Source organism: Eutrigla gurnardus (genome assembly GCF_963514095.1).
Source record: "Eutrigla gurnardus genome assembly, chromosome: 6".
Classification (NCBI taxonomy): domain Eukaryota; kingdom Metazoa; phylum Chordata; class Actinopteri; order Perciformes; family Triglidae; genus Eutrigla; species Eutrigla gurnardus.
This window is the reverse complement of record NC_139920.1, coordinates 28,023,566-28,038,647: the sequence shown is the minus strand read 5'-3', so window position 1 is coordinate 28,038,647 and position 15,082 is coordinate 28,023,566. Positions and strand designations below refer to the sequence as shown.

At 43.1% G+C, this 15,082-nt stretch overlaps 1 protein-coding gene across 4 annotated transcripts in view; it reads right to left on the bottom strand.

Annotated features, from left to right (window-relative positions):
• The window catches only part of tle2b (TLE family member 2, transcriptional corepressor b), a 149,692-nt gene that overhangs the window by 121,082 nt on the left and 13,528 nt on the right, over positions 1–15,082 (bottom strand). For all 4 annotated transcript variants that reach the window (XM_084010790.1, XM_084010788.1, XM_084010787.1 and 1 more), the window contains exon 4: positions 414–458. In XM_084010790.1, coding sequence (XP_083866916.1) covers positions 414–458 — 45 coding nt within the window. The remainder of the gene's footprint in view (positions 1–413; positions 459–15,082) is intronic.

Genomic DNA, 15,082 nt, shown 5'->3' with positions numbered 1-15,082 from the left:
AATGTAAATTAACCTGCATTTATATCGCAACTTTCTCTACTTTTCTTTTCAAACACCCTGTGAACTTCACATTCAGTCTAAATTCACACACATTCACACACTGCCGGCAGCAGAGCCTTGGGGAACTTGGGGTTCAGTATCTTGCCCAAGGACACTTCAGCATGCAGACTGGAGGAGGAAAATCGAACCTTCCGATTGGAGGATGACTTGCTCTACCTCTGAGCCAAAATCCCAAATATAAATGAGGCCAGAAGCATGAAAATAGAGTAAAAACCCGCCCACACAAAATGACAAAGTGGTAACAATGTTTGTGTGTGTAAAATAACACATTCACTTCCTGCCGCCCACTCAAACAAATACACAAAAACACATGCACACACACACAACCTCCAACCGAGTACAGTCTTCCTTACCTGTTTGTGCATCTCGATGTTGAGGCCGTAGGACATTTCGTAGTACTGTGGAGACAAACAGATGACAGCGCTTCATTAGCATTTTATACACCGCGCACATTAACATTCAGTCTTACACAATATCTCCCATTGAACATCTGTTGCTCAGTGTAGCTGCATATGCTGCTCTTTGTCAGTGTGGTTTTAATGAAAGCGAGAAAGGAGAGAGTGAAAAGTGTGTGTGTGTGTGTGTGTGTGTGTGTGTGAGTGTGTGTGTGTGTGTGTGTAGATAATGAGGTCTTTATGTCTCCGTGTGAGTAACGTTCGATCACCATCTCAGCAGGTTTTTGTCTTTGCATGGCAGCCAAATGAGCACGACTCTGTGTGTGTGTGTGTGTGTGTGTGTGTGTGTGTGTGTGTCAATGAAGACCTACGTACGGTGCCCAACACAATAATGAGACTATGCATGTTTAGACCATTGTGCATCCACCGTATCTGTGTATGATTGATAAGCGCATTTACATGATGAATCTACAGCTATATTAACACAGCCCCCCCCCCCCCCCCCCCCCCTCCACATCTGGATGTGGTCCCGACCCTCAACCAGGTGTAAATGTAGTAGAAAGGATTCCTGTCCATCTCGTTACAGCCAGTGTGACCAATCTCTAAAAATAAAAACAAACCTGTGATCAGATGTTATTATCAAGACTAGTTGATGTATCTATTAGTCTATAAGCAACATTCTTCACAATTTAATTTTGAAGAGTCATTTCAAATCTTGTTTCTACCGAGTCAAGCGGTTGTTCAGAAAGTCCAGAAGTTCACAGGTTCCAGCTTAATAATATGGCTATAATATGCTATAATAAAAAAAAAAGATAATATTAGCTTTTTTTTTAAGTCTATATTATTTATAAGGAATATATTTTATACTATTGGTCAGACAAAACACAAGTCAATGTGGGCTAGAAAATAGCGATTTAGTTTCTGGTATTTTTATAGACTAAATGACTCGTTGATTAATAATAAAAACAATCATCGGAACCTACATAAAGTATCTATAATCATACATATGACCAACAATACAGGATATCTATGCCACATACGCCACACTCTGAGTCTGCGTGGGTCGTGTGTGTCTTTTGTGTGTGTCTTTGTGTGTGTTCGACACCAACAGCAAACACGTGTGTGTGTGTATATCTGCCTAATACCTCGTGCTGCCACCTCTGCATGAGCGCGGCTGCCTGTTAAACGTGTTGTTCTCCCCTCCGTGTGTGCGTTTCCTTGTGTGCGTACATCAATAATGTGCTGTAATGGTGTTGGTGGCGAGTGGCGTTCAGACAGCGAGGATCCGTCATGGTGACAAAGGCAGCCTCTGCCGCCGGATGAGCAACGCTGTGACTGATGAGAGCGAGACACTACACTCTCTCTCTACCCCCCCCCCGCTCTGTATTCTCTTACTCATTTTCTCTCTTCTTCCTCTCCATTTATTCCTCACCTCATTCACTCCCTCCCTCTCGCTCCTATCTCTATCTTTCAGGCTGTCAGTCCCTCTTTTCCATCAACCCTTCCTTCTCTCTCCCTAGTTATTCCCTCCCTTCGCTCCCCAGTTATTCCCCTCCTTCTCTAGCTGTCAGATGTTCTTTCGGTCTCCATTTCAGTCTATCTCTCTATTTCCTGTCTCATTTTACCCTCTCGGTATCTTTGTCTGGCTCCATCCAAGTACGTGCCTATCAACTTCTATTCAAATTTGCTTTGTTGGCGTGAACATAATTGAGTACAGCGCTGCCAGATCACATAGTACAAGGTTTACACGATACATGCGATAATTCTGAATAAGATAAACAAAAACAAAAGAAGCAAACGTGTGCCACATCACTAAATACACATGACTTCACTACATAGGATGCTATGTAATGAAAGAAAAACAAATTAGTGCAGATGAATAATATCAGGTTATGACGTTTTCTGCTGCTTTAATGGTGATATGTATCCGTGTGGAGCAATGGCAGATGTAGAATGACATCATTATAAAATCCTAAAACATCTCAGAATTGATTTATCACCAAACAAAGTCACTCTGATGTGAGAAACTGAAGAAAAAAAAAGATGTCTTTGGGACCCACAGGTGGGGATTTTATTCTAGCTGCCAAATAAATCCAACGTCTTTTATTTAACATTTATATCTGCTTCAGAAACCAGAAGAGATATGAACATGTTTATAGGGTGCAGGTAATAGCCTGTCTGTCTGACCATGTGGTGTCCGTCTCACCCGTCTCTCCTGTATCACCCGTCTCCCTCGTGTGCACTCTCCCCAACTCTCCCATCAACACCTTTACTGTCTTTCCTGCCAATTTACCCTTTTTTTTTCCCTTTTTTGCCTCTCTACTCTCCCTCTCTTTGATCTCCCCTTATTTTTATTTTTCTACTGTATCATTTTCATCTCTGTCCCTTTTCTACTCTCATTCTTTCTCCTCTTAGTCATTTCTATCAATCATCGTCCTCTTTTATGTCCTCTCTGTATTTCATGCTCTCTCTCGCTATTGCCATTTTCTACTTGGCTTACATATGTCTCTCTCGTCCTTGTCTGGTGCCATATCTACGTTTCTCTCCTTTCTTCCCCGCCTTGTAGATCCACCGTCTATTTTACTCTCCTTCCTTTCTATTTCTCTCATGGACAGACTGACACAAAGAAAATGTGCTTTCACAAACACAAGGCGTAGTAAGCTGAATGTCTTTCACATGTAAAAATGCACGCACACACACACACACCCACACACACACTTCAAACAAGTATGCACACACAAACACACACACACACTTAAACTAGCTCTTTGCGTTTCCATGTCTGCCTCTCCTCCAGCCCTCTCAACATGAAAGATATGTGACATATCTCTTTGTTCTCCCTCCATCTCTCATGAGCCTCTCTCGTCACCTCTCAATCATTACACCTCACCTCAGCCCTCCCCATCTTTTTAACACAATTCCTGTCCCTCTCTCCTTATTAACCCCCTCCCCCCCCCCCCCATTCTCCCCCATCAGCCTCTCTCTGTTTCTCTTTTTCACTCTCAAACATCCTCTTTTCATTTAGCCTTGTATCTCACTTTTTTTCCCCTCCACTACTCTAACAGCTGAGAGCAACAACCGTGGCCCGAGTATTCCAATACAAACTCTCGACTCAAATGAAGCGGCTGGGCGTATATGTCACCCGCACGACATTATGGAAGGAATGCAATAAACGTTTGACGTGAATCCTGCTCTGTAACGGAGGAAGAACACGTAGGTCAAGGTGGGTAAATGTAAAGGAGACGTGGAGTCGGCGGACTGAAAGGAAAGGTGTTCAGTTGACGTCTTTGCCAAGCTTCATTGAGACGGTTTAATTAAATATGTGATTCACGTCAATACGGCCTTTTCTTCACCTATGTATCTCCAAGGCAAGCGGCGAGAGAGAAGCTACAGCGCTTTATTCAATTGTTAAGATATTGCACACAATGTAGACACCAACAAGGTTTCATCAACCTGCTGAATCGCTGCTTTGTGCATGGGCTGTAACCCCCAAACTGGGACTAGAACAGAGATGTCTGTCTAGAAGAGTGTAGTCCACTAAGATACTGAAGACTCCTCAGGCTCCCAGACCTCCGGTAGAGGACTCGGGCTTGAAGGGGGAAGCACAAGACCAGCCCAGGGGCCAGTTTAAGAACATTTTGTATGACAATCCTTTGTCAGTCTTGATCCCAGACGTGAAATTATGAATGACTTTTACAAGTCAAAGCAAAAGTTTGCAAGTCATCCTCTAAGTAAAAGGGACTCACTCACAGCGTTATGAAGGCCTGCTAATGCTCCTCATCGGACTGCCACTAGGGAGCTCCGGCACTATTGCCGATTACAATATTAAATTGTAATGGTTTATTGGTCCCTGCGGGATCATTTCCTCTTTGCTTGCTTCCTCGCCGCGAGGTCAGACAGAGAACAGTTCCACCTTCAGGGCAGTACGGTTTAGTAGGTTGGTCAAATTATGAATAACGTGTTTTTTCCAGTGTGTTTTTTCCGACAAACTGTGAGAAAAGACAGCTTGTGTGCTGCCGAGAACAAAAAAAACATGTGATCCAACGAGACATTAGCTTTGGCATCGTTCCTTTGTCACATGCAGACTCATGGTGTAACTGCCAGCCAATAAGCAGGGTGTGCAGACGTTCTTATTCCCAGGTCAAACACCGTTTTTTGTCACGGCCCCCCGGCGTACCGACGCCCACAGACCTCACGAGAGAGCAGGCAGACCACAGCAGGACGAATTCATTCATTCAAAACCTGGTACCTTCCTGCAGGTTTACGAGGATGAAGAATGTATTTGTGCCTCAGAAGATAATCGCCATGAAACAGACGGAAAATAACGTTTTACCCTTCTGATTCACGGCTTTGTTCTAACAAACGCCGACCCCCGTCTTCATTCACTTTCTAGCTCGCTCTGCCACTTTCTTCACTCTCTCTCTCTCCCTCAAACAGGAACCTACATTTTATACCATTAAAGAGTAAAAGCACTCAAAGAGAAGGCTTCAGACGGAGGGTATATTCACTTTAAAGCATGTAAACATGTGCCGTTGCACGCTATGTCCCCTTCATCCAGTCAAAGGAAGACAGAAATCAAAGATACAATCTCAGGATTTTAAACACCAACAGGTGACAAGAAGCTAAGAGCTGAAAAGATAATCTGACAAATGGCCACGAGCAGCTAAATCAGTACATCACACAGGTACAGTAGCAGAGAAAATGTGCTGTTTTAACTGTACAATCAATTCAGCTCCAGGATTAATTGGTCCGGTCAGGGTTTCCTTTGAAGAGGAAGGAAGGAGAAGACTAAGTGATTGAAATGTAATAACAGTTGTCCTGTGGGTGTAGGCTAGACAGCAGTGAAGAGACTATTGTACTATCCGTGCCGTCTGTACAGCACTCCACTGACAATGCTCTATGGGAGTCTAGTCTGGACCGTAGTGGAGGGACAACTGGGCTTTGTAGTCTGTGAATGTGACTGTGACAGTCAGCCGGCGATGTTCGACTCCTGACTGATACAGCAAATGGAAGCCATTTATTTTTAAATATATATTTTAAATAGAACAGTATAAAACAGTAGTGCAACAGCAATGTAACTAAATAAATAGCATGTCGCCGTCTTACTGGTGGGAACATCCACTGTGAAGTACTGCCAAACCGCCATAAATAAATAGCATGTCGCCGTCTTACTGGTGGGAAGTACTGCCAAACCGCCGACATGATGCGCTAACATTAGCTCCTTTTAACAGGTGTCAGGTGATCAATTCTTCTTCGTCCCTCTAAAACAGCAGCTTCCAATGGCAGTAGAGCGCAACTGTTGTAAGAACAGCGAAGGAGAGCTGTGTGAATGCTAACGGAGCTAACCAGTAAATAAATTCCTTTTTCTAATACATTACGTGGTATCGGATCGGTGCCTGGACTCCAGTACTCGCCGATACCGATGCCAGCATTTTCGGCAGTATCGGAGGCATTTAGCATACTGGTATCGGAACAACTCTAATTACAGTAAGACTCCTTGTTTTGTCTTATAACTTCAAAAGCATGTTCAAGTATAGTATCGTATAAACCGAGAGCAGATAAGAGTGTGATACTGTGTACAGATGTAACAGGTGTCTGCTCTATCTAACAGCTATATGACTGCAGCATGTGTGCAGTTGAAATCTCAGTATGTGTTTCCTGTCATGCATTCAGTTTTGTAATAGGTTCATCAGCTCTTAACTGCCCCCCCCCCCTCCATGCCCACCGTTCTGCCTTATATAATCCCTCTGTTGTGTTACTGCCTTCTCATTCAGCACTCTGTGTACAATCTGCTGTCTATGTAGGTTGTGTGTGTGTAGCAGATTGCAAGGCAGATGTGGTGCATGCGTGTGTGTGTGTGTGTGTGTGTGTGTGTGTGTGTGTGTGTGTGTGTGTGTGTTCTAAGCCTGACAGAGGGGCACAAAAGTCAACAGGCTGACGTCACTTACCACCCTTAATCATCCTGAAAACCCAGCACCGCTCACCCAGAGAGCAGTGTGTGTGTGTGTGTACTATGTGTAAATAACCGATCCTGCATGTACATACTAGAGGTGTTCCTGACTCTGGTCTTGCCTCTTGTCGAACGCTACCGAATCATGGTTTTGTATTTTTTTGGAAGTGTTGCCAGTTGGTTGACACTGTTTGTTGTGTGTTGTGTGTGTGTGTGTGTGTGTGTTTGTGTGTGTGTGTGTGCAGCGCTGTCCGTAGTACTGAAATGGAGTGGAGGGGCTCGATAGACAGACAGATCAGGGTTTCTTAACTGGCTTTCTTTTCTAGGTTGTAAATATAACTTGCTTCCCTGATTCCATCCCCCCCCCCCAAACCCCCCATTGTAGCAATCCACAGACAGAAGGGAGAGAGGGAGAGAGAGGGAGAGTTGGAGAGAGAGAGAGAGAGAGAGAGAGAGAGAGAGAGAGAGATGCAAGCCGCAGACAGCTGTTTCTCAGAGCCTCCCCTGCTGATTTTGACAGCAAATCGTTCATAAATTCAAAATATATTCAGCATTGTGATGGTGCTGCGTTCTTATGCGAGGGCTCTGATTAAAGGGAAAATCCACAGATTGGCAACATATAGTTTGAAAAAACATCTGTGATTGTTAAGAATGTTCGGTGTCTCTGGGGAACAGCTGCTCTGACGTAGTTTGGAAAGAGGAAGAAGTACAGCGTGGTACTTCAGCTTTGGTGGCTGTGGGTCGCATCGCCGCATCCTTGTTCTCCTCACTCGGATTGGGTTTCCAACAGTGAAAATGGAGATTTTAGAATGGGGATATTTTCACATCATAACTAATGTGTGTGGAAAAATATTGGACTAATGGTTTTGGCGAGTCTTACTTTGTTTCTTCTCAGTTTGAATGAAGAGTAACGACTGGCAAAGACTTAACGAGGCAATTAAGCCGGTTTGGGTTCAGTGTAAGAGAGAGAAACGTGAATCCAGAAGGTGTATGGTTGTATTGTTTTCTGTTGAGTCGTAAGAATATTTTCTTCCCTCAGAACTTGAAATTATATAGAAATGTGTGAAACCAAAATATTCATAATCATAATTCAAAGTGCAGTAAATATCACTATATATATAATAAAATGTCTAAGATGAAGAGCTAATATTGCTCTTTAAATATTGTATTCATTTGACTTCTTCCACACAAAAAAAAAAGATTCAGCTTCAACACTTAATTTCCTTAAAACCAGAAAATATTTCATGTGTAAAACAGTTTATTGTAAATCCTAAAGGCCTTATTTACAGCAGGGAACTTTGAAAGTTGTATATGTGGAACTCAATTTGCATGAAAAGCATCTAAGTCATGGAGGGGAATAAATTGTTTACGTAAATGTCGAGAATATTAAAAAAACACACACACACACATTGTGAGCAGCACAGTGTATATTTTCTTTTTTTGTTGTTTTGCCTGCTTTTCGGCTCGTTCTGTCAGTTCAGCGGGCAGATTACTTTAGATAAATACGGTCGCAGTGCAATTCTTATTTATCTGATCGCACTATAATGTTCCACTCTTCTGAACATGGAAGATATATCTAAAGTCTATCTGCCACTTATATCGTACCTATTAGAATAATAATAGGCAACGCACTGTCATCATCAGGGCAAAGCAGACAAAAAGCACTCCTGTATTTCTGTCAATGAGTCTCTCTCTCTCTCTCTCTCTGTCTCTCACACTCTTCACTGTTGTGTTTCCCTCCTCTTTCCACTCTTCCATTCTTCAGGGAGTGTTTGCTCTTTCGTTACCCCCTCCCTTCCTCCACCCCCGTGGCGTTGAGAGAGAGTGAGGCGACAGTGCCAGACTCTCTCCCTCTCTCTCTCTCCCTCTCTCTTTCTATCTCTCTCTCTTTCTATCTCTCTCTCTCTGTCTCTCCCTCTCTCTCTATCTCTTCTATGCATTCTGCGAAGAACGCTGGCAGACTTTAAAAATGAGCTTCAGGAAGTGGGTCTAATCCAAGGTGATTTATCTAAATGGGACATTTGTGTGTGTGTGTGTGTGTGTGTGTGTGTGTGTGTGTGTGTGTGTGTGTGTGTGTGTGTGTGTGTGTGTGTGTGTGTGTGTGTGTGTGTGTGTAAGTCTATACGTGTGCATGCATGTGTGGTTTAATAATGTGTTGATATTCATACAATACGTGCGTGCATCTGTGCGTGCGTGTGTGTGTGTGTGTGTGTGTGTGTGTGTGTACATGTGTGTGCTAGCAGCTTGTGTTTACTCCTGCATGTATTATTTGTGGATGTGAGTGTGTGTGGGTGTGGATATGTGTAAAAAAAAAAAAAAAAACCTTAACAAAAGCATTGTTCATCGGTGTCTCTCGGGTGAGCTTGTCTGTTTCATCTGCCCGCCCACACACACTCTCTCTCTCACACACACACACACACACACACACACACACCACTGATGTTAAAACATTCATTAGCACGCTGTGCTAACCCACATCAGAGGTTAGGTTAGCAGGCTCTGACTCCTCCATTGTGTCCTGTCAGCGGGTGACGACTAAATCAGTCACGGCAGGCATTCAGCCTCGCTGCAGCTTCTCTTGCAGCCAGTTTCATCAGAGGGAGAGCGGGAGGAACGGCTGGATGGAGCCGACCTTGAATTGTGAGGCGGTTTATGTCTATAAACACACAGACCTGGTCCGTCATTGTGAACACACAACCTGTTTGCTTCTCCCACCTCAGACGTTCAGACAGGTTTAAGACTCTTAAAAGCAGACCCGATCCATCCCTACATCTGGCCCCGCTTAAACCCCCCCCCGCCCCCCGGCCTACTCCCACTATCGGATGGCAGAGCAACGTTTAGCTTAGCGAGGAGCCGATACTGAGCCTCTTCCTTCCTGCTATCTTACATCAGCCTCATTTTCCCTCTCGTTCTCTTCATCTTCTGTCTCTTCAAGCCCTCCTGCGTCTCCTTTGCTCCCATTTTACTCCCATACAAACGTGCACCCTTTTTTTGTCTTAGCAGTTTCTTCTCCCCCTTCTTTTCTCTCTCTCTTTGCCAATGTCCTTGTTCTGTTTTCTTTTGACTTTTTTTCTGCTGTCTCTGCCAATGCCCTTGTGCCCCCCCACCCCCTCTCTCTATCACATTTCTCTTTCATCTCGGTCTGTTATGCTCAGCCTTTTTTTCTTTCTTTCTATCTCACTGTCCCGATCTCTCTCTCTCTCTTCACTACCCTTATTACTTCTATTCTCTCCCTTCCTTTTTCTCTCTCTCCTTCCCTCTCTCTACCCCCCCCCCTCCCCTGTTCTCAAGCAGTCTGTGACTGTAATGTTGCTGAAGAGAACACAGTGTGTCAGCCTGAATCAGACAGATGAGCTGGGAGCGGAGTAAGAGGCTGAGAGCACCGCATTAATCCACACACACACACACACACACACACACACACACACACACACACACACACACACACACACACACACACACACACACACAAACACACACAATTTCATCTCTGCCTGAGGGGCTTCGAAGAATGCACACAAATATACACACACAAACGCACACAAACGCATACACACACCACTCACTCTGTTCCAACAAATGACCGCATGCCGTGCACTGATGCCATGATACAACCTATTATTATAAGCATTTTAATAAAACTCAATATAATAACAATAATATCATTTAATATTAAAAAAAAATACATACCAGCAACAAATATCTATGATTTTAAGATGGTTTAAAACACTTGAACTAAGATAACTTTGTCTTGTAATATGAAGTCACAATAAAACTATACCAAGTTACATTTGTATACAGATATATATAGAACTGATTAAGATGATTATCATGAAGGAACAGCAAGAAGTGCAACTTTACAGTCACCAATGGTAGCTTTTGTTAGGTTGTGTTACTCAATATTTGATGACCGTAGCATTACTGTCCATTAAAGCTGGCGCTTTTTGCAGTAAAGAAGAAAAATTAACAGTATGTCATTCAAATCAATTTGATGGCACATTTCCTAATCCTGAATTTCATTGTGTGATCAGTTCATCAGTGGATGCTTCACTAGAATGACTGGCTTACAGGTTAGCCTGGGTCACGATCTCTAAATCAATGCCTCGCCTCAGATTTGTTTTTGAAAATGAAACAAAACAGTTCTCCGGTCACTGACATGTCACGGCAGCCTTCTACGGTGTCATACGATGTCAAATCCTGAGACGATTTGGTATTAGGATGATTCACTGGAAATTGAGCCAGATCCGTCGCAGATCGAATATAATTTTATTCCTCATGTTTGAATTTCTAATAAAAAGTGACAGCCTTATTGTCGGCCCTCTCCCTGCTCAACAACGCACATAAATATCATGCGTTTCGTCTTGTCATTATTTTGTGTCGTGAAATTTGATGAGACAATATTTTGTCTCCTGCCAGCAGCATGGCCGTTCATTAACACTGGACCCCTGCAGCGCGAACACACACACACACACACACACACACACACACACACACACACACACACACACACACACACACACACAGCAATGGACTGGCCACCTAATGTGACTCCCGACTGAGCTGTCACCCTCCAGCAGACATGTCTTTTTTATACTACCCACTCCCCCCATAAGGGTTTTGTCTGTTTGACAGTAGGAATGAGAGGAAGGCTGCAGAGCAGAAAAGTCCAGACTCTGAAAATAATAAGGTTTCTAAAGACATTAAATCCTAGAAAGAAAAAAAAAACAGGACAAACTGAACCACAACATATATGTGACGGTAAAACCTTCAGTCGTGAGGCCATCAACACGGTTTCAACATCTGAAACCATCAAATGTCGGCAGTGAGGGGTGAGTATTGGCAATAACCTCACAATACGATACATATCACGATACTTTGGTCACGATACGATACGTATCATGATATTGCGATATAAATAAAGATGAAAACACAAGTACGTGTATATGTACATCAGATGATATTGATCAGAGGACAAATTGAGTCAAAACTATTTCATTCAAAACAGCCTCTCCATTTTATTAATTCCCATGAAATTCACTGGAATAAATATGGAAAATATAATGAAAAAGGATAAAGTACTGCATTCACAACGTGTCTAAACATGAACCTTTTTTTCTTTGGAGTTGAAAAATCGATATTGTTTTGGGCGGCAAAGTATCGCGATATATTGCCGTATCGATATTTTTACCCACTTCTAGCAGTGAGGAGAAGGAAGGTTGACAAAAAGGTGTTTCTGGAACAGAATCTTTACTTTTGAGGGGTTTTATGATGCAAGACAGCTGTTTTTATCTCCTCTTTCTTTCCAGCCTTGCGCTCTTTGCCAGATTTGACCGGCGGGGGTGAACACGGCTCTCTAGGCGGGAGACTTGCTTGTAAGCATGTGACTGACACATCGACTCCCCCTGATTAGCCAGGGCTACGAGGCAACCTTATTTAAAAATACACAGCGGAATTCCAGGAGAGCAATGAAATCGGAGAGCCATGAATTATAAATATAACGGGAGGAGAAAAAGCAAGACGCCCACAGACACTCTCGATGTGTGTGACTTGATGTGTGTGTGTGTTTGCGGCTAACACTTAAGTTACACGTTGCCAATGTCTACATACACACACACACACACACACACACACACACACACACAGAGATGATGCAGTCTTGCAGAGGAGCCAACATAAAATATTCCATCCAAAAAGATACAGAGAGCGGGTCTGCCAAACATATAAGTACACTATCTCCAAACCTGGCTCTGCTGTTTCACTGCAGCAACACTCAATTTGAGAGGGTTATGGCATCATCTCGCCAAGCATGAAATGTGTAAAACTTACCCATTGCCAGCTATAGAAGAAGCAAATGTGAGGGGGAAAAGCTAACTTCCAGACTTCAAGAAAAAAAAAATTCCGTGCCGTTAAGGATCCAACGGCAGAGTAAAACTCACACCTCCTGTTTAAAACATGCTGGTAGAAAAGGTCCGTATACTTTTGCCCTTTGCTTCAACATAAAACACCAATAAATACCAGAGAAAATGTGATTTAAATGACTGCTTATAAATGATACATTGATGGTTGATGACACATTTCTGGAATCACCGGTACTGTATTTGAATGTAAAGTATGGACACGTTTAGGTAGCTAACTCAGATTTTCTGGTATAATCTGGAAGGATGAGATTTCAACCTAAAGCATTGTTTTCAACAGATTGTGAGATATTTGCCTCCACACCTATATCGGACAACAACTCAAACTTTATCTCAAGAAAATACGATAGAGACGGTGCCAGATGCAACAAGTCCTCTAAATAAAACTGTTACCTTCGCTACACTGAAACTTTTCTGCCATGACATTGTGGTTTAAAACAACTGTTGGTTAAAGTTAGGAAACTGGTGGTCATGGTTGAAAGAAAGCAACGCTGACTGCTGTTAGGAAACGCTAACGTGTCACAAGCCAACACCCGGATCTCCTACCACAGAGCAGAGGTAGAATATCCCAGGGTGGTACTTTGTGGTTCTGTAACAACTTCACACTTCTTCCTCGTTTGCTCCCCTACGATTATGTAAACACGGCGTTTTAAGGTGTCTGCTAGAACGCTTAATGTTTTCCTAATCGTCATTTACATTTACATTTACATTGAGGTCATTTAGCAGACGCTTTTGTCCAAAGCGACTTACAATAAGTACATTTGACAAAAGAAAGAAACCACAACAATCATTGCCGATAAAGTAAGTGGGAAAAAATAGAAACAAGTGTTTAAGTAGTAGCTGTTCAGCAAGGATACTTTTAAAACAACAGTACTATGATCAAAGTGCTATAGGTAAAAACATGGAAGTGCTTTTAGTTGTTTTTAGTTTTTTTGGGGGGGGGGGTGTTAGTGGGTCATGCTATGCAGAGTCGAGGTGAAGCCTGAACAGGTGAGTTTCGGACGATGGCAAGTGACTCTGCTCATGTCACCCACATGCACATAAAACCTCAGCATCAGCCTTATGTCCCCGTGTGTTACAATCTCCCTGCTTCCCAGACCCCTCACCCTTGTATTTGAAGAGCTTAAAAGTGATGAATAGTAAAGGCAGGAGCAGTGCAGCGTGGTGAGCAGAGCCCCAGCCTGTGGAAACAGGCCTCAGTGTGGATGACAGGCCTAACGAGCTAAATATAGCCTTCTGGGTTATCTCCTCTGTGGGCGCAGCGAGTCCGTTGTTGCTTCACATTATTTACGTGTCTGTGCGTGCACCCTCTCTCTCTCTCTCCCTCTCTCTCTCTCCTTTCATTTCACGCCCCCCCACACAAACACACCACTATCTCTTTCTCCTGCGCTCTGTGTTGCATCCTCTCTTTCTTCTCTCTCTCCATTTCATCCGTTCACAGCATCTTTTTCACCCTCTATCTCCCCTTTCTGCATTTCTGTCTCACTCTTTTCTCAATTTGTCTCTCTCACTCCTTTTCCCCCCTCTATCACTCTCTCCCTCTCCTCTTTTATTCTCTTTATCTCTGCCTCCCTTTGTATCCGTCCCTACCTCTCTCCCTCAGCAGCTCCCTGTTTTTTCTCTCTTTTTCTGTCTGACACTCGCTGAGCCTTTTTTCTCTCAAGCTATCTTTCCCTTTGAGCCTCTCTTTCTCTTCCCTCCCTCTCATTTTCTCTCCCTCCTTCCCTCTCTCTCATTTCTGAGCCATTCCTATGAAGTAGCATAACACTGTGTTAGCCATGCACCACGCCACAGTGAGCCCCCAGTTCAAATAACATAGCCTCGAGTGCTAACCGTGCCGTGCTAACCTACGTGGACATGTCACCTGCAGCTCCCTGACCTCCTGCCACAGGACTGTTGGGCTTAGTGTCGGACGCTCACACAACATGAAACAGAAGAGACTCTAGCAACCATTTCTCACTCTGACATTTAATATGCACAAAGTCTGATCAAATGTCACCCATTGCCCCAGTCTAACACCACTCCTATTAATAAGATCAGGTGGTAATGAAGCAGGTAGTCTGTCTGTCTGCACCGTGATTCTGTAAGACCATAGCTGAACTGGGGAGTGGCTGAGATTCGGGTAAGTGGGTGTTTTTGAGAAGTCTGTGGTTTTCAGAGGTTTCGTCTTTGTGTGTGTTCTGTGTATCTTTCTTCTTGTATTTGTTCCCATTTTAAAAAAGCACAGTGAGGATATTGTTATGAAATGACATAACATTTCTGTTTCATAACAGACCATTTGAGGGTTTGGTTTGTTTAGGATCTTAAGAAAAACCTCAACGTGTTTTTGGCTTTGCAATTAGATATATTTGCTTAGTGTGTTAATGTTACTTCGGGAAAATGAGATGACTTGACAATGTAATGAAAATGCCTCGGTATGGGGTCGAGGATGCAACGAGACATTGCCCCTGAGACCCCGCTGGAGTCTGGCCTCGTTTACTAGTGGAGGCCAGAGCGATGGGACAATATAGGTAAGATAGTAGATTTTGTAGTAGGAAATAAAATACAATAATCGAATAATAGTGAATTTCCCGGTGACTTGAAAAAGATGTTAAGGTGACTTTCATGGTAGAGAAGTGAAAAATGGAGCATTATTTATGCAGGGAGACCATATGATTCACGATTATCTTATTTTGTTTGATTGTTTTTCACTAAAAAAAAGATGTTCACGAAGAAAAGTAGTTTCTTAACTAAATGTAAAGTGATTCCAGTATGTTTTAGTG